The following is a 25,575-nucleotide window of genomic DNA, read 5'->3' as shown; positions in this document are numbered from 1 at the left end:
ACGCAACAAAGAGGGCAGCCAATGGAGGACAGCAACCACGTGGGCCCCGCGCCACGTAAAGGCTTCGGTTGGAAAAGGCTTCGACGGCATCTACACGCATTATGGTAATAAAAGCAGTTCGATTCTGCAATGTCTCACTTTGACCAAGTCAAAATTGCTCTTCTGGCATAGAAATAAACAATACAGCCCCGAAGGTTCTAACAGTAGTATGTTCTCCGTATATGACTGGGCACACAAATTACAATAAATTAATGAGTATAAAAGAATTCGTTGTCTTCTTTCCAGTATCGCCTTCTCTGTTCGTATGCTAGTACTGTGTTCGACGCCAACGAGGGAAGTAGAGGTGAGATTTGCTAGCTATCCCAAGCCATTCTCTCTGCCCCATCGAGCTTCACCTCGGTGAACCACCTCCGCGTTGCGTCCCTGAGCCGGGTGTCGTTCACCTCGCAGAACATGTCGGTCCAACCCTTCGGCTCGATCGGGTCGGACCCCAGACCGGGCGGCCGATCCTTCGACGCCAGGTTCATCGGTTCCTTCCAATCCACCACGTACGCCGACACGCGCCGCCGGAACTTGGCCTTGAACTCCTTCCATGCTTGGTATTTGTAGTGGTTCAGCCTCGCCTCCCCCACCTCGACCTGCTTGGTCTCGAACCCCTCCCGCAACTCGAAATGGTGGACCGAGTTCACCAGCGAGACGGCCGCCGCGTCGAGGCGGAGCAGCGACTTGTGCCGCTCCTCGTTCCGCCGACGGCAGGTGTACCCCTGGGTGACGCCGCCTGGAGGGTGGGCCCTGTGCCCTGAGGGCCCGAAATCCAGGCATTTTATGGAAATCTGGCCCACCTCCGGCCCGACCGCTACGAGCGAGCCCATCATGGACCGGTTGGGTTGGTCCGAGTCGTCCCAGTCCGTGGAGTACACGAATTCGTCCACGTCGATGAATGCCATCCACTCACACTCGTCGCGGTTCACCACGGCGCAGTGGGAGAAGCCGGCCTCCTGGGTCTTCGGCCAAGGCCAGAACCGGGTCGTCACGTCGAAACCCTGCGAGCCGAGTCGACTCACCACCGACTCCAGCTCGTCCTCGCTCCCGTTGTCGTACAGGAAGAAGCGCTCCACGCCGATGGCGGCGTGGTACACCACCCACTCCGGGAGGAACTTGGCGGCGTTGAACACCATCGTGCAGGCGCAGATCGACAAGCGGCCCCCGCTCGCAGGGCCACCTGGCCGGTGGTAATTGGCGAGCGTAGGGATAGGCGCCGCCTCCGGCCCGGTCGAGATGGAGACCCTGAAGGGACCGATGCTTGACACCTCGGCGGCGGGCGGGTGAGCGCAGCGGAACGCCTCCTGGGCCGAGGAAGTGACCGAGGTCGTGGCGACCGCGGCGCCGCCGGAGGCGGGGGAGAAGACGCAGCGAAGGCTGGAGGCGGGGAGGTCGCGATCCCGTCGACGATTGACGCCCTTCACGAAGACGATGACGTCGTCAGCGGTGGAGACCGACTCGTAGGCGAGCTGCGTGGACCGCAACATCTCCCGGGGGGGATCCTCCTGGCCCACCCACCCAGAAGCGTTGGAAGAGGCCTCGGAGAGGCGTGGGGTGTAGAAGGGCCGGAAGCGTCGGAGGCTGTTGGGGAGGGAGCAGAGGAAGGCGACCGGGCCGGCGGGGCGGGCAAGGGAGGTGGCGCCGGTATGGAAAAGGCAAGAGAGCGGCCTGCCGCTCGCGGCGGTGGAAGTATTAGGAGAGGGAAGGAGGAGCACGTCCCAGTCGAGGAGGAGGACGGACTCCGTGGGCGGTGGGCGGTGGCGCGGGGGGGAGCGTAATACACGGAGGACCGATACCGCGGCCTCGCCGACCGCATAATTGCGCAGGCGGTCGACGGGCTGGTTCAGGGTCCTGGAGTTGATGGCGTTGCCTGAGGGGAGGAGGTGACGGAAGACATGCAAGGAGAAGGAGGCGGCGAGGAGGAAGAAGATGGCGATGGAAAGGACCGACGTCGTCACCCTCCGTCGCATCGTCTCGCGATCAGGGAAAACGATTAGTGGACGAGGAAGAAAGACGAGGACAGCTTCCGGTTTTTATAGCATGATAATTCAATTAATACAATAATTACGAGCCTTAAGTGCCAAAAATTAATCACGCATCCTTCTCGAAATCGAAATCAAACAACACCTCCACCGGCCCATCCCTACCTGGCAGCTCATGGGTAGGACTAACGGGGTCCATGCGGGCCCCAAATCAATGCTCCAATCAAAAGATCGCGTTCTAAGCGTGACGATTAAGTCGAATCCGCTACAATTCAGATTGCAAAACAGCCATCAAATTATTTGTCACTAAATTTATATATCCATTAATCATCCAAAAAAAGAAAAGGTGAATCAAATAAACTTCAATCCGAAGCCATTAGAGAACACTCTAACGCATTGAATTGACCCCCAAACGACTAAAATTTCTTGCAACGACCAAAGGAGAATACGACCGATTCAATTCCAAATTGGCAACCACAACGCCGCCGGAAGTAATCCACGTGAAAACCAGATTGAGGGCAGCTGCCCTACATTTACTCGTCGTCTTTATTGGCTTGTGTTGCTACAGATACCTCCAACTCAACCCTGCACACTACGCACAAGCAACGGAAGATGAGGAGTGGTGGTGCCCGGGTTTTCCCTGCGAAGGAAGCAAAGGAGGGAGTCGGTGTCCCAAACGTGGACTGGTTGAAAGCGAGCGACAGGAGAACCCCGAGATGCCCGGGAGGCTTGGTATCCAGGAAAAGAGCTCCGCTTGGTTTGTGGTCATAGTGGACTTTTGTCAGTCACCTCACGGGCATTCCCTAAGGTCAGTCAAACATACCTATTTGTCAGTTAACATTACTTGGGAAATGCCAAAACAAAAGGAATCAAAGACGAGTAAAACATCGTTCGTTAGGCGAGGAGTTAAAATGGATGTGAATGATCGATCATCTTCGACAGCGACCCGACGCAAGCGGTGCGGACTTTGAGGGCCTTTGGGATTTCCCGACCATGGAAGCAACCGAAGGAGAGAGAACGGCGTTGCGCTCCAAAAGTAAGGGCTACTACTCCGAGGAAAAATACATTAGATTGCGCGTAACCTTTGCAACCTTAGCGAAAGCCAAATATCATGCGTTCCCTTCTTGGGATGATTAGACAAGCCAAATATATATATATATATATATATATATATATATATATATATATATATACCTTGATCTTTAAAAAATGACGTAATTTGTTTAAAAAAATTCTCTTGACATTCTCACATTTATTTAAAACTCTTATATCTCATAATATTTTTTCAAACCTTTGAGTTTAGGATTTAAAATAAATAAAAGATTCGATATATATATTAATAAAATATTTTTTTTCTAATATTGAGTGTCGTAATGTACAATGTTACCATAGTAAATGATGAGAGGATAAGACCTCATCAATAATTTTATATGTTAGTCTAAAATAATAATAATAATTTTTTTATTTATCCACTATAAAAAGTTATATTGGGTAGGGAAGGTCTATTTACTAAAATTATTTTATCATTATTTGTTACTATTTTAAAATTTTCATCGATCTTTCATCTTCGTATAGGTTAATCGTGAAACACCCATCCGATACACCCTAGTCGCAAAGGAAAGTATAAGCATTTTCTTCGATCATCTCAAACCTCTTGCAATGAAGACCTGAATTAAATCGTGTTCATTCTAATATCATTGATATTTTTCCTAGTAATAATTTATGTGCCAAATCCCTCCTTAATGGCTAATGAGTTTATGAGTAAATGATGAACACAAGGGCTTGTCTAATTTATATGCCAAGAGCCGGTCTAATTCTGTCTCTGCCAACGAGGCCAGAAAAAGCTCGTCCGGTGGCTCAGCCACTTGAAAGACCGGCGCTCATACCAGCCGGTTCGATCCTGGGCCTAAGACCGAGCCGATGAATCTCGACCGTCCGATCACATATCGCTTCGCAGCTTCCTCCACCGACCTCACTCCCACGTGATCGCCACGTGGTTTAATGGTTCCCACGCCCCCCAAACCCCCCTGAGCTCGTCTCCTTTCCAGCCGCCGTGGTCTCTCTCGTGGAGATTCGATGGCGCTTCTCTCGCGAAGATCCCTAAGCTGCGGCGTTCTGCTGTTCGTCTCCCAATTCTTATTCCGGGTTCGGATCCTTCCCCGTCTCTTTTCTCCTCCTTCATTCCGATGTCGGTTCCCAATCCAAATTTCCTCCCTCCCTCTTTAGATTTTGTGTTGCGATATTTCGTCCCGAGTGATCCATGATATTATCTTCTTGATCGATATATTTGTTTCTTTTGATGATGCATGAACTGAACTCAAATGAAGTTGATCTTTTCTTGCAATATTGAATTCTTTGGATCTTGAAAATTTAGTTCTTGAATTGCTTGGGAGAGGAGTCGGTGCGACCCTAAAAAAGGTTTCTGGAGAGTATCGTGTACGATTTAATGGTTTCTCTTGGTATTAAGCCACCGTTATGAAGGCCCGATGCAATTGTCGATATTGCAATGCGTTATGCAATTTTGGATGCTATTCAGAGCATGAGCTGGTGATTTATGTCGCTCATAGCGTCCGGGGTAATGTTTGATATAACCAATATTTATGTTTAGTCAAATTATTCGAGTGATAAACCTCTAATTTGAATATGCGGTTATCAAGCTACATGAGTTTCCTTGTTGAAGTTCTATAAGTTGGCATTAGCCCATCTACATGAACCTGGGAATGATTTCTTCTTTTAGGAAGTCAAGATGTTTTTTCTTTGTCAAAATAACCATTTGCTAGCTCTACAATATTGCTTCTGCTTCTTTGATTCAATGGGATGTTTAGGCATTGCAATTTTGAGAATCACAATGTGTTGATGATGTATAGTTCGCCTAAAATCCAAGCCTAAAATCACCAAAGCATTAGAAATATGCCCAACACTTGGCCACCAAATTTGTTGATCTTGAATTTTTTAGGTTTTTCAGATTACTAGAAAGGGATTGGATTGTGATGTTGTTATGAAAATTAATGCCTTCAAAGGAAAATTGTTGTGTAAAAGTTTTTTTGCCTCTTAGTATGTTGATAAATTTGCTCAGGGAAGTGAGTTGTTTTAGAAGTGAATCTTAATGTTTAGCTGCATATGCCGGTCACTTATGAATATCAACTTTGGCATATCATGAAGTTCAACCAAGGGCTCCCCTTGTGTCTTTTGAAATGTTGTGCTTTTTTCCATAGACTGAAAGTTGCCTGTTATTAAAGCAAAGTATTCCATTTCGGGTACCTAGTGTTATGATTAAACACTATAATAAGGGACTGAATGAAGATAGTATCAAGTTTTACGCATAAGAAATGAAAACCCTAGTTTGTAATAGGCTCATCACCATGTTCCAGTTAGGTTGGAGTAATATTAGTGCTGGTGAATCTGATCAATATAAAACTGTTTAATGATTAGATGTTGCTGTTGTGATGAGTTAAGCACAAGGTTACATTGAGAAATGGCAGGAATTGGAGAAATTATGCATAGAAAGATCAACATATAGACAATTTGGGTTCCTGCTCCATTGGCAGAGCTTATAAACAATAAAAGAACAGTAACATATTCATTTTTATGACAGAAATCCTAACCTTTCTCTGGAATATGTCGTCTCATGTTTATTAATAGGCTACAAAATTGAATTTGTTCTCTTGATTGTAGTCATTCTTGAAGTTAGCAAATTTTGGTCTTTTAGTATATCTTAAATATGTGAGCAAAACATGTTTGCTACTTGATGTATCAATAGGTATTTTGTGACATTATGCAATAACTGGCAAACTTCTTCTGATTGTGGAAACAGACCCTGGCTAGATGGAGAAGCATTTGCCTGATGTGATTTCTTTTAGTTCCTTGGTGACAAAAATTGAAGGAAGCTTATATTCTGTTATCTCATCCCAAATAATAGCTTTAGAAATGTGAAAGGTATGACATACAAGAAATAACTGAACCAAATAAAATGTATTCATGAATAACCAGTGCAGGCTAGTACATTAGATACTTAAATCCTTGGACTAACATATGCAAATACAGTGTTGGATGTCCTGCAACAATCCGTTCTTGCATATATAAATATCATGTAAAAGATGATGTACTTGCTTTTAAAGTCATTGCACAGTAATCTGCATTTTCATATCATGTATAGAATTATTTATCATGTATATATAGGAAATGAATTTTTGCATGTATCTCCTTCAGTAATGCATATTTTATACGTGTATCTGCTCTTCCAAGTATTAGGTTTATGCATATGTATCATCAGAGGGATAGAACAAACAATGTGCAAATATGTAATTTTCCGGATCTTTGGGCATGCAATCCCTCGTAGATTCAAATGCAAAAGACAGTTTGTTTAATGTGCATGGGAAAACCTCAAAATGTGTCATGGATATACATAAATATGTGGGGATTCTTCAGTTATGTTTTTCAATCTATTCATAAATATATGATCTGTTGCAGGGCATATTTTCTTGTTGATAAATGTGGAATCTTCATAACTTGATCTTGACTGGTTGTAATCAGTTTATGTTGGATGAACAGGTACATGGTTTGTCCAAGGAGAGTTTGCTTGGACGAAATAACTTCCAACAACCAGATGAAGTACCAAAATACTTTATGTTTCATGTTCATCTGTTTTAAGTATTTTTCATGATCTACTAACCTTATCCACTGGCAGAACTTTGATATAACAATATCATACATGGATGCTTCCGGTAAATTTCAAACTCACAAGGTCAACTCGAAGACCCTATCATCATCCTGGGTGTGGGAGAGTCCGGTTGATGCAAACCAGAAACGGTTGGTCGTTGGACAGGTACTCTTCCATATACTACCAATTATTAGAAAATTATTTGGAAAAGATTCATGGACATGCATCAAAAATGTCTTTCGTAAAAGGAATAACTTATATGCATCAGTACATTTCCATTTGGCTCTTTGGTTTTTCTTCTCTTTTTTTCTCAAAGAGATACACAAATTCCTGTATCAAGCTATTACCCCTTTTATAGATCTTGGGTTGCTGTTAAATCTCATACCTGAGAGCTCAAATTTTGGTTTCCACTGCAGACCATTCTGGTTCTAATAAAATCAAGTCATCAAGCAAATAAAATTGTGGGTTGGTTGACCATATTAATAAATGATCCTATGTGTTAGTCTTGCAGGATATGTTAAATTTACGTTTAAATATTCTTGCTTTACCCTGTCCTTTGGTTTTTCAGTTTAGGAACTGTTTTGGTCATTTCAACAATTTGTGCAAGTTTGAGAGTTTTAATTATGATACATATCAAGAGTCAGGGATAAATAAGAAAAAAGAAACAATTCCAAAAGAAATGTTTTAAACTTATATACCTATGCTTTCTTTGATATAACTTTTGCAGTTTAATAGTTCTTTGTTGAAATATGTATTTCTTATATATGTCCTATATACATATTGTACTGGTTTCATATAGTATATTGGTTGGTGTAGGCTGGTCCTAAATTCAGACCACTCTGTTCCCTATTAAACTCTATATTTATGTGTATTTATCTTACCAGTGATTCAATATATGTATTCATGACTTATTCCTAATTTCACAAATATAATTAGTCAGAAACTTGTATATACACCAATTATGTATGATACAAGTCATACTTAATTAGCAGCCGCATCTAGGTCCATAATTTAATGTGGCCAAAGATCAATTATACAATCTATAGCATGTTGTATCATGCCTCAAGTCAAAAAAAAAAAAGCAAACCATAGAGATGCAAAGTAGCATGTAAATTATGCAAGGCAAAGGCTTGAGCAAGAAAATTGATCAAATTGAACAAGATGGCAAAGTTTAGATTTACCTTGACTCGGAGAGAAAAAAAGAACAATCTTCCTTGAGAGAAATCTGCATTCTAGAATACTCCAAATCCAAGTTGCACATAGAAAATTAATCAAACAGGTGAGAAATGTCAAGAAAGGAGGTTAATGAACACTGATCATGGAGAAAAGTGGTCGAAATTAGGTGTGAGTGGTGGCAAGGAAGTTGGTGGACATGGGAATCAGGTACTAGGCTTATTGTCCGATGTTGCACTGTGTACAGACTCGAAGAATGAATATGTACACCTGGTAGGCTTACTGTATTAGCAGACTCACTTGGTTCACATACTGATTTGCAGTTGGACTAATAAATGACAGTTGGTATGAACTGGTCTGGTCAAAATTAAAAACCTTGGTGAACACATAATTTTTGTTTATCAGACTATAACATTGTAATAATTTTTGGTTTAGATAACCAAAACTATAATTGTCATTCAAGTTTGAATATTGTAACTAAGTAGAGTATATTAATAAATAACGTGCATGATCTTGATAATTCATTTGTCTTATGAATCAAGGGGTCCAGTCTATTGAGGGTAGTGATTTAAAAAGCGTTAGGCGCCAAGGTCCAAAAATACTCAAGGGGCTAGGCGCTCGCTTAAGCGAAATGAGACGCTAAAATATAAAAATATATAATATAATTAATAAATATAATTATTTAAATATAAAATATGTTATTAAATTAAGAAAATCGGGTACAAAATCATAATAAATAAATAAATCATAATAGTATATTTTTTTATTTTTTAAATAAAAAATATACTATTAAATAAATACAAATTAATAGTATTAAAATTAAAAATAATATATTATTAATTTAATAAATAAAAATACTATTATTAGTATACAGTTAGCAGTATACTGTTAACTGTATAGTGAGAAGAGTGTGAGAAGACCGAGGTTGCCAAGGCAATGACAGCGGTAGCAAGCGACAACCAAAGCGGGAGCGGCGAGCAACAACGGGAGTGGGAGCGGGAGCTGCGAGCGGTAGCAGGAGCGGCGACAGCAACGACGAGCATCGGCAAGCAGCAATTGTGGCAGCGGCGAGCAGCGGCGACAGCGGGAGCGGTGAGCGACAGTAGGATTGGGAGCAGGAGCTGCGAGCGGCGACAGCAGCGACAAGCGACGACAGAAGCGGCGAGCAGTCGACAAGCAGCGATTGTGGCAGCGGCGAGTAGCGACAGTAGCGGTGAGCAGCGACAATAGCAGCAGGAGCAGAGAGCAGTGACAGTAGAGAAGAAATCTCAGCGGCAAAATCGCGAGTGCTAAGGTTGGGGAAGTTGGGGAAATCGTGAGAGCGAGCCTGATATCGGTGATTTAGTTGGTTCGATTGAACCAACTGAAGCACCGAAGACCAACCAAACCTAAAAATCTGGTTCGGTCGCCTGGTTTAACCCAGGCGCTCGCTCGAAGCACCCGGCGCTCGGGCTCGGGCGAGCGCCCAAGCGGCTCCTCTTTGAAGCGAGGTGCCCGGACATGAAGCGAGGCGCTCGGGCCTCGCCTCGCCCAAGCGCCTATTGAAATCACTGATCGAGGGTCATACAGCTACCGGGCTATGACCTATTCACGCCCAATGTTGATAATTCCTTGAAGTATTGTTTTAGACAAAGACCAAACTGGTCTCCTCCAGTAAGTACTGACCAATATTTTATAGTCTGACCAAACATCCATGGTGGACCATGCAATATCGAGCTGATATATCTTGACATAATATATTATTCATTATGTAGCAACAATATTAATTTTACTATTTTATTTAGAACAATTGAATGATTATAGCTTTGTGTACTGCCTGATATCTTGGTACCGGTCCATAGGTTGTCAAAACCAATAGTTGATGAATAATTAAAACCTTGGCTAGCCCTTTGTAAGTTAAATCTAGTTCAGTTTTATATTTCTACCAAACGTTTTGGGTTGGAGGTAGGATGTAGAGAATATTGGCTCTCACTCTCCACAAAATTTCTTTGCTACCTCTTTTCACTGAGCTTGACATTTAGAAAGTGCTGATTTCCACTCAGTTTTTTACCACCACCATCATCAAACTTGACATTAGATATGAACCTCAAAGAGATGGATATGTGCAGAATAGGCTCATCTAGGTTGTCTATGTTCATTATTTTCTGTTTTTCATTTTTGTGAACTTTTAGCAGTGCCATTTTAGCAGCCAGCCGGTATTAGATATGCCGCTGAAACTTGATGCCGAGTTCTCTAATTAAGATTTGTAGATTTAGAAATTGAAGTGGGAGTTTGTGGTCAATGCATAATGAACTCAAGATGCTAGCTTTCCAGAATCAGGTTAATGCATAATGAAATAAACAAGCAAGTCATTCTAATCAACATCAATTCCACCACACTAGTGAGATCTGGGTAAAAAAGTGTTATCTTTGTTCAAATATAACATAAAGCTTAGGCAATGGCCACCGTGGACTTATAGACATCCTAAAAAAATTGAGCTAAAATAATCTACCCTTGTAGTACGAATTTTTGTTGGTCTCTTATGGTTCTACTTAAAACTCTCTGAATTCATTCATTTTGCTGGAAACTGACTAAAACTAGTTTGCCTGTGACTACTCTGAGCTTCATACCGCCTCTACTGAATTGGATCGCCACTAAAGTCAACATATAGAAGGGGAATACTTTTTACAATTTTTGTTAAAAGAACCTTCAAGCATTTTACAATATTACCAATAATAGATATTGCTGCATCATCTTCCCAAGCTTGTAACACAGCAATAGCTCATCTCGGATTTATGATATTTTCTGATTGTTTATTACTTGTGCCAAAAACTGCTCAGCTTCAAGAAGGCTCATCTGAACAAACCATCAATGGTTCTAGAGAGAGTACACAGCTTTCCATTGAATATAATCAACAATCCAGAACCATAGATCCAATCAAGATTAGGCGTCAGGTAATATCTGGTCTCTTACCAAAACTGGTTAGTTGCATTGTCATACTGAAGGCTCATGGTGTTTTCTGCCTGCAGAAATTGCGGGACGAACGGAGGGAAAAACGAATAGCAGAGCTTATTCATATGAGCAAAGAAACTGAATTGCAGATGCAAAACGCAGCCATCGAACGTGCAAAAGAGTTTAACAACATGAGAAGAGCATGGTATAGCATATGGAGGAAAGAATATATTAATCCTAACTCCGATACCACTTTGAAACTTATGAGAGATCAGAAAATAATGGCCAAGGTGTATGCTAGTGTTGCTTATTCCACAGGGGAACGTGATCTTTATAATTCCCTGACGAGACACATCAAAGAAATTCAGCGTGGTATTGGAGATGCAAATTCAGATTCTGAGCTGCAAGAGAGGTACTTACTGGTGTTTTATGATGAATCCCCTATTATAATTCTTGGTTCTGACGCTAGAATAATTTCCCTGCATCCAGTGCACTTGAACAAGCAAAAGCTATGGGCCATGCCTTATCCCTTGCAAGAGACAAGCTACTTGACGGTGATGTCACTGCAAGAAAGTTAAGGACCATGCTTCAGTCTTTGGAGGAAAACATAAACACAGTGAAGAAACATAGTACATTCTTAGTCCAGCATGCTGCAAAGACAATGCCTAAACCAGTGCACTGTTTATCTTTACAGCTAACAACTGATTATTACTTGCGCAACCATATTAACAAAGAAACATTAGAAAAGGGGAAGCTTGAGGATCCTTCACTATATCATTATGCTATATTCTCTGATAATGTGCTTGCAGCATCGGTAGTGGTCAATTCTACTGTTTTACATGCAAAGGAACCAGAGAAACATGTATTTCACATCGTCACAGACAAACTGAACTTTGCAGCCATGAAAATGTGGTTTATTGCCCATCCTCCTTTTCCAGCGACAATCCATGTGGAGAACATTGATGAATTCAAGTGGCTTAATTCATCTTACTGTTCGGTTCTTCGCCAACTTGAATCTGCAAGGATCAAGGAGTACTACTTCAAAGCGAATCATCCATCATCTCTTTCTGTTGGAAATGAAAATCTGAAATATAGGAATCCTAAGTATTTGTCGATGCTCAACCATCTAAGATTCTACATGCCTGAGGTTTACCCGAAACTAGACAAGATACTATTTCTTGATGATGATATTGTTGTGCAAAAGGATTTGACACCACTCTGGTTGATAGATATGAAGGGAATGGTAAATGGTGCAGTTGAGACATGTAAAGAGAGCTTTCATCGGTTTGATACATATCTCAATTTCTCAAACCCGTTGATTTCTCAAAATTTTGATCCACAGGCATGTGGATGGGCCTTTGGGATGAATATTTTTGACTTGAAAGAATGGAAGAAGCGAAATATCACAGGAATTTATCACTATTGGCAAGACTTGGTACGTAAAATTGTCTTCTCTTGTTGTTTGTTTATTGTTTTCTTGATTTTTTTTTACTTGGTTATGCTTTGAACTGAAAGTTTAAATATCACTGACATTTTTTCTTTCCTTCTCTTGATGCTAAGTTATCATGAATTGCTGAGATTATGTTCTTTCACTTTGTATCACATACTTGCATCTTTTGGATGATAAACAGTGATGTTGTGTTTATTGTCATCATCATAGGTCATATTCACTTGTGGCCTATTGCTCATTAAGTTCTATAAATGCTGGCATTAATAGATTTGGCTTGGGAATTGAATTGAAAACTGGGCAGAACTCATTTAATTCCAATATTCTGTAAGAATAAGCTTTTCAACATTCTCAGACTAGAAGGTACCATGCTTGCCTATCTTATAAATCATTGATTTCCAAGATGAGGATGTGCATTTGCATGTGTGCCATGTACATGTGCATGCATCCTAGTATCATCAGACTAGGGCTGAAATAGGAAAAAAATTCTGTAGTTGGTTAGTGCCTTTTGCTTATAGAAGTTCTTGATTGAACAGGATTGGCAGACGAAAGCATTGGCATTTTCTTTACTCACTGCATTACTGCAGCTCACATGAGCCTTTTTTGTGTATGCCAGTGCATGCATGTGCACACGGTTTATCTATTTCTGTTTATCTCGGCAACATGCACATGTACACCTGTTTCGAATGTATGTACATTTTCTATTATATTCATTTACGAAGAGCCATTTTGCTAGCATGTTTAACCAGAGGAATGTACTATTCTCACCATTTTTTGTGTACTCAAAGCCATATACTCCAGAGAATAGGCATGTCGTGATTACTCTCCCTTCATCCTCTTCAAGTAGTAACAACAGATACATGATAGCACATATATTCTGAACATGTGGTCGTTTTTACATGAATAGCCAATACAATCTACGGGGCATCCTAAACATCATCATATGGTTTATCTGTATCAAATCCCGTAACGAATGAAGACTCTTCTTTTGCTTTCAGAACGAGGACCGCATGCTCTGGAAGCTCGGATCGCTGCCGCCAGGTCTGATAACTTTCTACAACCTGACATATCCTCTGGATCGAAGTTGGCATGTGTTAGGACTTGGATATGATCCAGCAGTAAACCCTTTGGAAATAGAGAATGCTGCTGTCATCCACTACAATGGGAATTACAAGCCATGGCTAGATCTTGCTTTCACCAAGTACCAGCCATACTGGTCCAGGTTCGTAGATGTTGACAATCCTTATATTCAAGACTGCTACAGCAATCAATGATGTTGAAGAAGCAATCGTCCATAGATCCTTATTCCAATTTCTTTAATATTCTTTCCAAGCTGCATTCTTTCCTCCACTCCACAGCTAATGTTCGACGTTTCTACTGGTAAAAGATAGGCTTCCAACCAGATTCTGTTTCCCACTCTTTGGATTTCTCAATCTAATCAATCATTGCCTGAAGATTGTACAATTTTCTCTTCTTTGGGCGTTTGTTGTGGTCATGGATAATCTAATCAATGAGCCTTTGTAGATCGATCTCATGAAATCAAGAAATACTTTAGACCTTTTGACTTGGGATATGGTGTAAACAGATGTCAATCATAGTCAATAACTGCTTTCTTATACCAAATCTGTCATCATTCTTAGTTACAATTTGATCACCAAACAACCTGAACTGAAAGAGATAACTAAACCTAATTCTTGAATGATAAAAGGAGTCCAAAAAGAATTCAAGAGCAGAGTCTTCACGCATGAGGACGCATCCAAGTCAACTCTCTCTCGTCCGCCGTGGCCAAGAATTCTAACTTCCATGGCGGCTGATCCCGAGACTCCATTGCAGTGAGCTCCTCCTTCATCAGCCGGAAGTTCGCCAGCGCCGACCCCTCCTCCTCTGCCTCCATAGCCCCCTCCGGCTCCGGTATACGGGCGACTGGCGCTTCCACCGTCGGTAAAGCCCTCCGGATCGGGCGCCTCAGCGAACACGCACGCCTCCTCCTCGCCGAGCGGGCTATCCCGCGGGCGAGCACCTCCCAGCACCGCCGCTCCCCCTCGATCCGCCACAACCACGCCGCACGCTTCGCGTAGCGGAGCCTCCGGATGACGCCCCGGGGTACGTCGGCGACCGCAGCGGCGGCGGCGGCAGCCGTGATCTCGAGGTCGCGCACGGCGGCTTCGAAGCGACGGCGCCCAACGGCGAGGTTCTCCAGCATGTAGTGGGAGGCCTCGGGGGACCGCGCGTCGACGGCGTCCTTGATGCGGCGGCTCTCGCGGAACAGGGTGTTTGCGAACTCGTTTAGGCTGCCGATGGGCGGTTGCGCGAGGACGCGATCGATGGCCTGGTGCATATTGGTCACCACCGAAGCGAGCGAGACGGCAGATTGCGGAGGCGTCTCCATGCTCTCTCGCTCTCCCGTGGGGATTGGAGCTTCGTGTATACGTTCACGTATATATATATATATACATAGGTATTGTGGAGTCGGAGGATTACGATAGGTTTCCAAAACGGAATGGGATTTGGGTCGACGACGTTTGCAGGATTCCGATTTATTGCTATTTACATCTAATTTTTTTATGGATAATAATATACTGCACTCACCCTACGAATTATTATGTTTTACCAATCATCTCTACTTTCCTTTTTGCCTATACAAAAGGGTGAAACTGTTTTGGTTTCGGCCTCGGTTTCGAAAGTGACGGTTTTGGTTCTAAGTTTTCGGCCATCGGAACTGAACTGAATTCGGACGATTCCTGCGTCGGTTTCGATTATATATATATATATATGTATATATATATATATGTATATATATATATATGTATATATATGTATATATATGTATATGTATGTATATATATGCATATATATATGTATATATATACATATATATATATATATACACATATATATATACATACACATATATATATACATACACACATATATATATATATATACACACACATATATATATATACACATATATATATATATACACATATATATATATATACACATATATATATATATACACATATATATATATATATACACACATATATATATATATATATATATATATATATATATATATATATATATATATGCATATGTATATGTATATATATGCATATATATATGTATATATATACATACATATACATATATATATGCATATGTATATGTATATATATACATATAAATATGTGTGTGTGTAAGTTAGTATTTTTTTTTTTTACGATGTGCAAGCTAACAAGACTTTTCTCCCCGTTTGTTATTGTCAAAAAGAAGAGAATAATATAATATTATAATTTTTTTCGACAAAAGGTAGAGTTGTACATAAAAAAAATTATAAATATCAAGAAATCAAGTGATATATTATAGTGTATTTAGATAAGTCAAATAACAAAATGAAAGAATCATAGTAAACAATCTTGATTCATAAAAAAATTCATAAGTAATAATTTCAAGAAATCAAGAGAAACCATGATTCATACGAATAATTTTCCTCTTTAGTAAATGATAAAAAGAAAAAGAGAACAAAGAAGATATCTTGATTTACATAAAATAAATTTAAAGTTATAAATATCAAGATCATGATTTGTTTGCATAAGTCTCGTTTTTAGTAAATGTTATAAGGAAGAAATCATACAAGATAAAAAAAATTCTAGATTGCCATAAAAGATATCTAAATCAAAAGAAGGTTCATGATCGATTAGAAAAATCTTATTTAGATTTAAATCATTAAATCATCAAAATCATTTTCATAGTTCAAGAGATTCATAAAAGAAAGTGATATAAATATATTCATCAATCTCTTTTTGAAAACTCGATAAGATAGAGATTGAGAAATTTTCAAGAAAAATACTTTTCTCTTTTTTAGTTGTTTGAATTTATATGATTTATTTCATATAAACATGCCTTTGTCTTTTATGCCAAATAAAAACTTGCATCATTGTTTAAAATCGAAAAAGCAAATTTCATCATAAAAATCATTAAGATCAATAAACCATAAATCATAAAAATCTTCATTACTTCAAATCATCATGCATAATTAAATCATTAAGCATGATTTCATTGAACATAAATTATTTTTCATTAAAATCATTTTGTTTCGACTAGTGAGCTTTATGAAGTGTGTTAGATCTCCGATCATAAGCCTTGAGCATCCATTATTAAAATTTTATTTTTACTCCTAGCTTTCTATTGTAGAGATGTCTACAAGAAAGATATGTTTCCTTTAGGTATCCATTTGATTTTGGGTTCCTCATGGTTGGATTTACCTATCATGTTTTTTGACATAATATCATTTATGGTTCCTTTATGAACCCAAACTAATTTATGCAAGTCATATCTTTTAAATAAATATTTATATACAAAATGAACATGTCTACCATAAAAATTACATTTGTTTTCAAGCGAAACATTTAATATGGGTCCTTGAACAAATGTTGTTGGCCTTGTGTATTACTACTTACAAAACTAATTCTTTTTTTTCTACGAACATGATTCTTATTGGCAAGAATCATGTTTACAGATTTACTATCAATTTTAGATTTATTTAACGTTTGTTGTAATAACAAAATTTTCTTTTTGCATGAATCTCGTTCTCCAAATTTAGTGCAAGGAGTTAATATACAATTATCATGCTCATTTTTTAAAATTTTAAAGTCACTAGTAAGAGAAGCATGATCCTTTTTTACCACTTTATATTTTTTACCAACTAATTTAAAATCATCATATAAATTATAAAAAATATTTAATAATTCATCATAAAGTAAAAGGGTTTTGGTTGAGTCATTTATCTCATCGTCGAGAGCCATCAAAGCGTAGTTCGCCATTTCGTCTTCGGTTTGCTCCTCGTCTTCGGATATACTTGATTTATCCCAAGTTGCCTCAAGTGTTTTCTTTTTCTTTGACAGCATCTTCTTTTTAAGTTCATTTTTATTCTTAGATTCTTGTTTTTTAAATTTTTTAAATTTTCTTGTGAGGAGTTTAAAGTCATCATCACTTAAACTTTCGTTCGAGTCGTCTTCTTTTTTTTCTAAGTGTCAAATCCTTCCTTTTCTTTGGAAGGTTGTTATCATGTTTATCAAATTCATCATGTATCTTGTATATCATTTCATAGGTCATTAATGACCCAATAAGTTCTTCAAGCGAAAAATGTCCTTTGCTTCTTGTATTGTACTTACTTTCGAATCCTAATTTTTAGAAAGAGATCATAAAACTTTATTAACAAGTTCAAGATTCAAAAAATATTTGCCAAGGGCTTTTAACTTTTAAACTATTGACGACATCCGTAAAACGGGTATACATGTCAACAATAGTTTCGCTTGGCTTCAATCGAAATAATTTAAAATCATGCATCAAAAGATTTATTTTAGACTCTTTAACTCTATTTGTGCCTTCATGTGTAATTTCAAGAGTGTGCCAAATATCATGTATAGTTTCATAAATCGAAATACGATTAAACTCATTTTTATCTAAAATACAAAATAAAGCATTCATAGCTTTCGTATTTAAAAAAAAAATTTCTTCTCCAAATCATTCAATTCGTTCATTAGATTTGAAGACTTTAAAAAAATTATTTTTAATGATATTCCATAAATTGAAGTTCATAGAAAGCAAAAAAATTCATATTCGAGTTTTCCAATATGTATAGTTCGTCCCGTTGAACATAGGAGGACGAGTGATAGCTAAACCATCTTGATTGTCAATAAAAGTCATTTCTCTTTGGTGTTAAACCAAATAAGAAAAACCTTGGGGGGTGGGGGTGCGGGTGGGTTGGGTTGGGTTGAATCAGTACTTTCAAAAAATCACGTCGGTTCAAAAATTCTAGTTCGATGAAAACTGATATCGGAAATGTGTTTAAACTTAGAGAGTACGTTCGTAAGTGTAGTGAGAATAGTAAGTAAATTAGTTTGCAATATGAGAATAAAAAACAGAACATAAATACAAACTGAGTACACCGAATTTATAGTGGTTCGGTCTTCGTGACTTACGTTCACTCCCGATTCCTCTTCACTCGAGGCTATTGGTTTTCACTACCGATCTTCTTTCTAATGGGCGAAGATTAACTACCCTTACACTCTTTTTCCTTTTCACATGTTCACAAGAGAACCTTTACACCTCTCTTTTACAAGTGTTCCCACACACACATCCCTTAGGACTATCACATAGCTCTAGGAGGTGGGACTCTATACTTTAAGAGATTATAACTTTGGAATCACAGAGTTTTATTCTACTTTAAAAATTAGAGCTAAAATTTGAATCCCCAGGTTTTCGAGGTACTAGGCGGTACCATCGCCTACTAGTTTAACATTGGACGGTACCACCGCTTGACATAGTCTGGAAGATTATTTCTTGGCGATACCACCACCTGACAACATGGAAAAGTGTGCTCTTGACTTTTCCAACTCATAGGTGGTTCAACCTATAATTGAGTCACTAAATGAGCTTTTCACTTGGCCCAAAATAGTCCCAACTTAGGCCCAATGGGCCCCTAATTGAGTTAGTAGGGTTAATCCTAAAACCAACTCAATTACAATCATGACTACTTCAATCTAAACACAATCGATTACAAACAGAATACTATATTGTCCGGCATGTCATTGGTTCATCCGGCGCTTCGTCTTCTCTTGTGACATATTGCACAATCAACATGTTGACCTCTGCAACATCCGATCTCCTTAGTGCAATGCCCTTCTAGCCCGATGCCCAAACTCATGGCACGAAGCTATTTACCGATACGCCGATCAATCCTTCGACTCGACGTCCAATCTCTTGACATGTTCCGACCTAACATTTGATTTCACTGCTTTAATCGATTTGTCTTTCTCTGATTGAAGCTAGTCCTGCATCACTCAAAACATAGATTTGATCATTAACCCATCAATTGATTTCATCATCAAAATTCGAGATTTAACAAGCTACTTGATGCAAATCAGGTAATGGCGATCAACGAGTAAGAAGGGGGAATAGTGCTGGTGAATGAAGCACCAGAGGAATCATGGTGGGGAGGATCGCAGTAGATGAGATCCTGTGTTGCTGACAAAGGGCACTTCAGGGCTACAGTGAGCGAACGCTAGTGCAGAGCGATAACGAGAGAAGAAGACAATCACTGTTTGTCAGTAGTGATCTGCTCAACGATCGCCGAAGGTGGCAACATTTGCGCTTCCTTTGGGAGTGTTGTCCATAGGGTAGAGAGAAGAAAGAGGGATGCAGCACTGTCCGGAAAAGAGAAGAGAGAAGGATGCTGCACTAAAGGGAAGGGGCCGCCTTGTGCATGTCATTGATCGTCAGTCATCGGTCGCCTTGCACCCACTTGGGAGGAGGAGACCTTCGATAGGAGATGTGGCAAGTGCCTTTGGAGCAGCAGAAGCAGTAGCAAGAGTAGATTCTCGAGTAAGCGATGCAAGCTTCCATGGTCTCGGTGCCAGTACAACAAGAGGAGGTGCTCCTCGTGTGCAGCTAGCAATCTACAAGGTGTGTTGGGGATCAAGAAGCTGCAAGGAAGCCAATGTACTACAAGCCATAGATGATGCAGTGGATGATGGCATAGACATCTTGTCATTGTCAATCAGTGCGGATGACTAAGTTCCACTTCACAGATCCCTCATCAAATGGCAGCAGAGTTGGTGAAGATTTCGAAGACCACGCTACTATTACATTCACCCTATGAGCTATGATGTCAAGCTATGATGATGTTTAAAGTGGTAGAATTTGATCCTCTCGATGCAACAGAAGGCATCGATGAGCAGCTGAACTAGTGCCGGGTGGTGGGCTTGAAAGGTGTGAGTGTTGGTCAGAGTAACGATGAGGATAGGGCGGGATTCCTTGATGTCATACTGGAGACGTTGCTCCTACTGTACGATGAGTGTGGGTCAGAGTGTCTACTTCTCCTCCTGAACGAAAGTATTGTGGGTTGGGGGCAAGACCTCTTTGCTTGACCATTCGTTAAGAGGGTTAGTAGGCGGATGTTCTTATACCATTGAACTCTCTATCTAGCATAAAAAATGTTAGAAAAAAAAAAATTCTATTGACGTCTTAGTCCACATAATTCTGAGCTCCCAAGATACCACTTGATTATTCGATTAAATGCATATGATTATTCGATTAAATGCATATGATTATTCGTAGTGTCTTCAAGGTGAGAATTCTGAGCTCCCAAGATACCACTTGATAGGGGCAAAAACATATTTGACGTAACACACCGGATTTGACGTAATACATCACGACGTCAGCCCCCTTCGCTGGATGCGTATGACGGCGCCGCTGACCCAGCGGACCACGTGGTCGCTTTTCGCGCCCAGATGGTGATGTACGGGACTTCCGACGCTTTGATGTGCAGGGCATTCCCAACAACCCTGCGGGGGCCGGCTCGCGTGTGGTACAACAGCCTGAAGGCCGGGACCGTCGCCTCCTTCGACCAACTCGCCAAAGATTTCGAGCTTAACTTCCTGGCTTACGCTCGACCAAAGCCATCCGTGGAGTTGCTCTTCGGACTCAACCAAAGGGAGGACGAGCCCCTCTCCCTCTTTGTGAACCGCTTTACGACGGAAATTCGCGGGCTGTCGGATGCTCACCCCTCTCTGTTGATGCAGGCATTCATGACAGGCTAGCGGCCTTCCAAGTTCTTCTGGTCTCTCGTGGAACGGGCCCCCATCGTAGTTCCCGAAATGCTTCAGCGTGCTAGTCAGTTCATCGTCGCGGAGATGTGGATGGCTGGGAAGCAGGAGGAGCACAAAAAGGTCAAGTCGGAGCCGCCCCGATAGCAACAACTCGTCGCGTCCCGGCGTAAGTTGGACAGATCCGACCCAAGGCCTCCTCTCCCCGCCTTGAATTCATCCCGAATAGAAATATTTCTCCATGAGAAGGGGAAGGGACTACTCAAGGAGCCCCACCCAATGAGGAACCCGCGAGAGCTCGCGGACCGTTCAAAATATTGCCGCTTCCATCGGCAACATGGGCACGACACTGAAAAGTGCCGTGAGCTAAAAAGGCAAATCAAGGAGCTCATCCGCAGAGGGCATCTCGGCCACTACCTTCTGCCGGACAAAGAGCTATCACCTCGCTCGGAGGGCCCCGTCGAGCGACACATCGACGTAATCGTTGGCGGTCCCGCATCGGGGGGGGGGGGGGGCGGGGCTGCGGGCTCCATGTCGGGAAGAAAGGCGTACGCCCGAGCCGCTCCAGACGTAACCCCTGGACACGGGCCCGAGCTCGAGATCACCTTCCCGACCGGGGTATCCGAGCGACCCAAACACGACGACGCCCTTGTGATATCGGCTAGGGTAGCCAACGCGCAGGTGAGAAGGATCATGGTCGACACTGGGAGCTCGGCCGATATACTCTACTTCGACGCCTTCCAGAAGCTCGGCTTGGCCAGGGAAAATATGAGGCCGATGTGTTCAGCGCTCACCGGATTCACAGGAGATTCGATATCACCCCTGGGGGCTATTACTTTGCCCTTGACCCTAGGGGCCCCACCGAGGTCAAAGACGGTGATGACCACCTTTTTGGTGGTCGACCTTCCCACAGCTTACAACGCCATACTCGGTCGGTCGACCCTCAACAAGGTCAGAGCCGTCGTCTCGACCTACTACCAAACCATCAAGTTCCCGACTCACGCTGGGGTCGGAGAAGTTACAGGAAGCCCCCGAGAGTCCAGGCGGTGCTACCTGACCGCTGTTTCATTACACAAGAGGGCCAGGATTGAGCTGCCGTTGGAAGATCCGTGAGAAACAAAAAAGCCGGCCCCTCATCCCGAGCCGAGGGGATCCACCATTGATATACCACTACAAGAAGCTCGGCCTAACCGGACGATCAAAGTTGGTTCGGAACTACCCGAACAGGAACGAGAGCAGCTCGTCGGTCTCCTGCGGGAAAATGCCGACATCTTCGCCTGGTCCTCATCGGACATGACGGGCGTCGATCCAGGGGTCGCACAACACCATCTCAACATCCCACCTGGCGCTCGCCCGGTGAAGCAAAGACCTAGGCGGCAGGCCCCTGACCGGCAATGCGCCATACGAGAGGAGGTGGGCCGTCCCTTAGCAGTAGGCTTCATAGAAGAAGCCAGATATCCTCAATGGCTATCCAATGTAGTCCTCATGAAAAAACACAATGGTAGCTGGAGGATGTGCATTGACTACACTAGTCTCAACAATGCATGCCCGAAAGACTGCTATCCCCTCCCGAGGATCGACCAACTGGTCGACGCAACGGCCGGACACGCACGCCTCTCTTTCATGGACGCCTATTCGGGATACAACCAGAACAGGATGGCACCCGAAGACAGAGAGCATACGACCTTCCTCACCGAGCAAGGGGTGTACTTCTATAAGGTCATGCCGTTCGGGTTGAAAAACGCCGGGGCCACATATCAGAGAACGGTGAATAGGATGTTCGCCCATCAGATCGGAAGGAACATGGAGGTTTACATGGACGACATGATCGTGAAAAGCCAAGAGGCCGGAGCGCACCTTGCCGACCTGACCGAGGCGTTCGCCACACTACGCAAGTTCGGTAAGCGACTTAACCCCACAAAATGCGCCTTCGGCGTCACCTTCAGGAAATTCCTCGGGTTCATCATACACGAAAGAGGAATTGACGCCAACCCGGAGAAAGTTCAGGCAATCATCGACATGTAGTCTCCCCAGACGATCAAAGATTTGCAACGACTTAACGGAAGGCTTGTCGCCTTGTCCCGCTTCCTCGCTTGGTCGGGTGATCGCTGCCTCCCCTTCTTCAGGGCGCTCAAAAACCCGAAAAACTTTCAGTGGACGACGGAGTGCGAGGAAGCTTTAAAAAAAACAAAGCAGCACCTGGCCAGCCTCCCCCGACTCGCCTCTGTTTCTCCCGGGGAGAAGCTGGGCCTCTACCTGGCGGCCTCCCCACATGCAGTAAGTTCCATCCTGATCAAAGAAAGCTCCGGCGAGCAACTTCCGATCTACTACGTCAGCCATGTCCTGAACGGACCCGAGGAGCGCTACCCGCCAATAGAGAAACTCGCACTCGCCCTGGTGCTGTCAGCTCAGAAGTTGCGCCCTTACTTCCAGGCCCACCCGGTGGAGGTCATCACCGACCAACCTCTTCGGCAGGTCTTATCTAAATTTGATATTGCAGGGTGGCTCCTCAAATGGCCAGTGGAGCTCGGCGAACATGAGATAAGATACGTGCCCAGGACCGCCATCAAAGCCCAGGCGGTAGCCGACTTCATCGTGGAGTTAACGCGGATGGCAGACGGGGATCTCGAGCAACCTCTCAAAGCTTGGACTCTTCACGTGGATGGCTCGGCCAGCTCAAAGGGTGCCGGCGTAGGGCTTGTCCTGCTCGCCCCTGACGGACGCTCGTTTGAGCGCTCCCTCCGCTTCGGGTTTAAAGCCACTAACAATGAAGCGGAATACGAGGCGCTCCTAGCGGGACTCAGGTTGGCCCTCGAGATGCAGGTGGCTGCTATACACGTCCTCACCGACTCGCAGCTTGTGGCCGAGCAGCTCAATGGTGGATACGGGGCTCAGGACCCAACCATGGCGAAATACCTAGCACGGGTAAGGGACCTGACTGCCAAGTTCCCTTATTTTACTTTGTCTAATGTTCCGAGGGAGGAGAATGAGCGAGCCGACGCGCTAGCTAAGCTGGCGTCGAAGCCGACCCACGAAATATGGCCGTAGGTCGAGGAGCTTCCCGCCCGCGCTATTGAAGTAGCAGCTACGGCCCCCAGTAGTGCGCCAATCACATGGGTACAAGAGCTGCTACGCTTCAAGCGGGATGGGACCCTTCCCCACGACGAAGTTGCAGCTCGGCGCCTGCGTCATACACACGCGTGGTATACTGAGGAGAGTGGGCGGCTTTACAGGCGGTCCTTCACCTACCCCCTCCTACGATGCTTGGAGCCCGACGAGGCCCAGACGGTCCTGGCCGAGATCCACGAGGGAGTCTGCGAAGAACACATCGGCGGGCGAACCTTGGCACACAAAATACTCAGCCAAGGTTACTACTGGCCGACCATGTGCCGGGACGCGAAAGCTTACGCGCAGCGGTGCGGTCCGTGCCAGGAACACGCCCGCGCACCCCGACAGCCCGCGGTCCCACTCAGCCCCATCGTGTGCGCGTGGCCGTTCGCACAGTGGGGGTTGGACCTGCTCGGACCTTTCCCACCGGCTTCGGGGCAACGTAAGTACATCATCATGGGAGTGGATTATTTCACAAAGTGGGTCGAGGCTGAGCCGTTGGCGACAATCACGGAACATCAAATGGAGAAGTTCGTGTGGAGAAACCTAGTGACTCGGTTCGGGTTGCCCAAAACCATTATTACGGATAACGGACCTCAGTTCGCTGGTAGGAGGTTCCAGTTCTGTTCCAGTCATGGCATCCAGCTAAGGTTTAGCTTGGTGGCCCACCCTCATACGAATGGGCTGGCAGAGGTAACCAATCGGTCCATCTTGGACGGACTTAAAAGAAGAGTGTCTGCAGCCCTATCGGCCTAGACCGACGAACTCCCTAGCGTCCTATGGTCACTGCGGACCACTCCCAAGACCGCGACTGGAGAGTCCTCGTACAGCCTGACGTTCGGAATCGAAGCTGTCTTGCCACCCTTCGGACAAGGAGCTATGACGAGGAAGTCTCGAACGAGGGACTTCGCGCCAGCCTCGACATGCTCGAGGAGCGACGCGTCGACGCACACCTGAAGGCCCTCTCTTGCAAGAGAGCCGTCGCGAGGGTCTACAACAGAAAGGTACGACCCCGGCCGATTAAGTTAGGCGACCTAGTCCTGCGAAAGACCGAGGTCAGCGACCCGACCCGAGCAAGGGGGAAGCTAGCCCCGAAATGGGAAGGACCTTATCGGGTCGTCGAGATAATCCGACCGGGCACATACCGACTCGCGAGATTGGACGGTTCTTCCCTGCCAAGAACCTGGAATGTCCAGAACCTTAAGAAATTCTTTGTTTAAAGCAAAGGAAGTCATACAACCGTAAGGAATTTGTTTAGGGAGTTTGCCGACCAGCGAAGTAAGGAGCCAAATGCGTGGAAAAAAGCCTTTTTCATTCATTTCAAAAAACAAGCTTACAGGACCTGACCCCCACTTACAAAATCAGGCTGAACGCCTTAGAAAACAAAAATACAAAACCCCTTTTTCATGAGGCATCCAGTCGGTCGTCGAAGGGGACCTCCTCGGGCATGTCTACCCTTTGATCCTCGGGGTAAGGAGTGAAGGGATCCTCCTCTACCTCGAGGCCGGGATGACGAGCGCGGAAACGGGACGTGGCAATCCGGTATCCATACTCAAAGGATACCTGCCCTGTCCGTGTTAGCCCAAGCTCGAATCCCTCGGACTTCTTATACGCCTC

The 25,575-nt window shown here is 43.4% G+C and overlaps 5 protein-coding genes across 6 annotated transcripts; 4 read left to right on the top strand and 1 right to left on the bottom strand.

Annotated features, from left to right (window-relative positions):
- Positions 1 to 105: 105 nt before the first annotated feature.
- LOC135627850 (glycosyltransferase family 92 protein At1g27200-like) lies at positions 106 to 2,056 on the bottom strand. The gene has a single exon (XM_065134232.1). It carries the CDS (start codon positions 2,010 to 2,012, stop codon positions 354 to 356), a length of 1,659 nt encoding a protein of 552 aa, XP_064990304.1. The 5' UTR covers positions 2,013 to 2,056; the 3' UTR covers positions 106 to 353.
- Positions 2,057 to 4,033: 1,977 nt separating this feature from the next.
- Positions 4,034 to 13,801, top strand: LOC135626290 (probable galacturonosyltransferase 3). 2 transcript variants are annotated; one of them, XM_065131493.1, is made up of 8 exons: positions 4,058 to 4,169; positions 5,839 to 5,960; positions 6,576 to 6,635; positions 6,712 to 6,849; positions 10,677 to 10,790; positions 10,866 to 11,200; positions 11,278 to 12,223; positions 13,234 to 13,801. In XM_065131493.1, exons 4-8 carry the CDS (start codon positions 6,736 to 6,738, stop codon positions 13,507 to 13,509), a joined length of 1,785 nt encoding a protein of 594 aa, XP_064987565.1. In that variant the 5' UTR covers positions 4,058 to 4,169; positions 5,839 to 5,960; positions 6,576 to 6,635; positions 6,712 to 6,735; the 3' UTR covers positions 13,510 to 13,801. The 2 variants fall into 2 exon arrangements, with proteins under 2 accessions (XP_064987564.1, XP_064987565.1); XM_065131492.1 differs by lacking the exon at positions 5,839 to 5,960 and having other exon boundaries at positions 4,034 to 4,169.
- A 6,734-nt stretch (positions 13,802 to 20,535) lies between these two features.
- Positions 20,536 to 20,844, top strand: LOC135626357 (uncharacterized). The gene has a single exon (XM_065131585.1). It carries the CDS (start codon positions 20,536 to 20,538, stop codon positions 20,842 to 20,844), a length of 309 nt encoding a protein of 102 aa, XP_064987657.1.
- Positions 20,845 to 21,129: 285 nt separating this feature from the next.
- LOC135626356 (uncharacterized) lies at positions 21,130 to 21,963 on the top strand. The gene has a single exon (XM_065131584.1). The coding sequence runs from the start codon at positions 21,130 to 21,132 to the stop codon at positions 21,961 to 21,963; it is 834 nt and encodes a 277-aa protein (XP_064987656.1).
- A 543-nt stretch (positions 21,964 to 22,506) lies between these two features.
- LOC135626355 (uncharacterized) lies at positions 22,507 to 24,714 on the top strand. Its single transcript, XM_065131583.1, has 3 exons — positions 22,507 to 22,857; positions 23,005 to 23,775; positions 23,899 to 24,714. The coding sequence occupies exons 1-3, from the start codon at positions 22,507 to 22,509 to the stop codon at positions 24,712 to 24,714; spliced, it is 1,938 nt and encodes a 645-aa protein (XP_064987655.1).
- The last annotated feature ends 861 nt before the right edge of the window (positions 24,715 to 25,575 follow it).

This window comes from Musa acuminata, chromosome BXJ2-11 (genome assembly GCF_036884655.1).
Source record: "Musa acuminata AAA Group cultivar baxijiao chromosome BXJ2-11, Cavendish_Baxijiao_AAA, whole genome shotgun sequence".
In the NCBI taxonomy this organism is placed as follows: Eukaryota; Viridiplantae; Streptophyta; class Magnoliopsida; order Zingiberales; family Musaceae; genus Musa; species Musa acuminata.
Note: the sequence above shows the minus strand (reverse complement) of the source record. Positions and strands in the feature narration are given on the sequence as shown.

Bases quoted from the DNA above. Each gene is read 5' to 3' on its own strand.
- LOC135627850 (XM_065134232.1), bottom strand. From the start codon at position 2,012: ATGCGACGGAGGGTGACGACGTCGGTCCTTTCCATCGCCATCTTCTTC.
- LOC135626290 (XM_065131492.1), top strand. From the start codon at position 4,101: ATGGCGCTTCTCTCGCGAAGATCCCTAAGCTGCGGCGTTCTGCTGTTC. The intron at 6,850-10,676 runs GTACTCTTCCAT...AAAACTGCTCAG, and splicing joins AACGGTTGGTCGTTGGACAG to CTTCAAGAAGGCTCATCTGA. The intron at 10,791-10,865 runs GTAATATCTGGT...TTCTGCCTGCAG, and splicing joins CAATCAAGATTAGGCGTCAG to AAATTGCGGGACGAACGGAG.
- LOC135626357 (XM_065131585.1), top strand. From the start codon at position 20,536: ATGGTGATGTACGGGACTTCCGACGCTTTGATGTGCAGGGCATTCCCA.
- LOC135626356 (XM_065131584.1), top strand. From the start codon at position 21,130: ATGAGGAACCCGCGAGAGCTCGCGGACCGTTCAAAATATTGCCGCTTC.
- LOC135626355 (XM_065131583.1), top strand. From the start codon at position 22,507: ATGGCACCCGAAGACAGAGAGCATACGACCTTCCTCACCGAGCAAGGG. The intron at 22,858-23,004 runs GCAATCATCGAC...AAAAACTTTCAG, and splicing joins CCAACCCGGAGAAAGTTCAG to TGGACGACGGAGTGCGAGGA. The intron at 23,776-23,898 runs GTAAGGGACCTG...ATATGGCCGTAG, and splicing joins TGGCGAAATACCTAGCACGG to GTCGAGGAGCTTCCCGCCCG.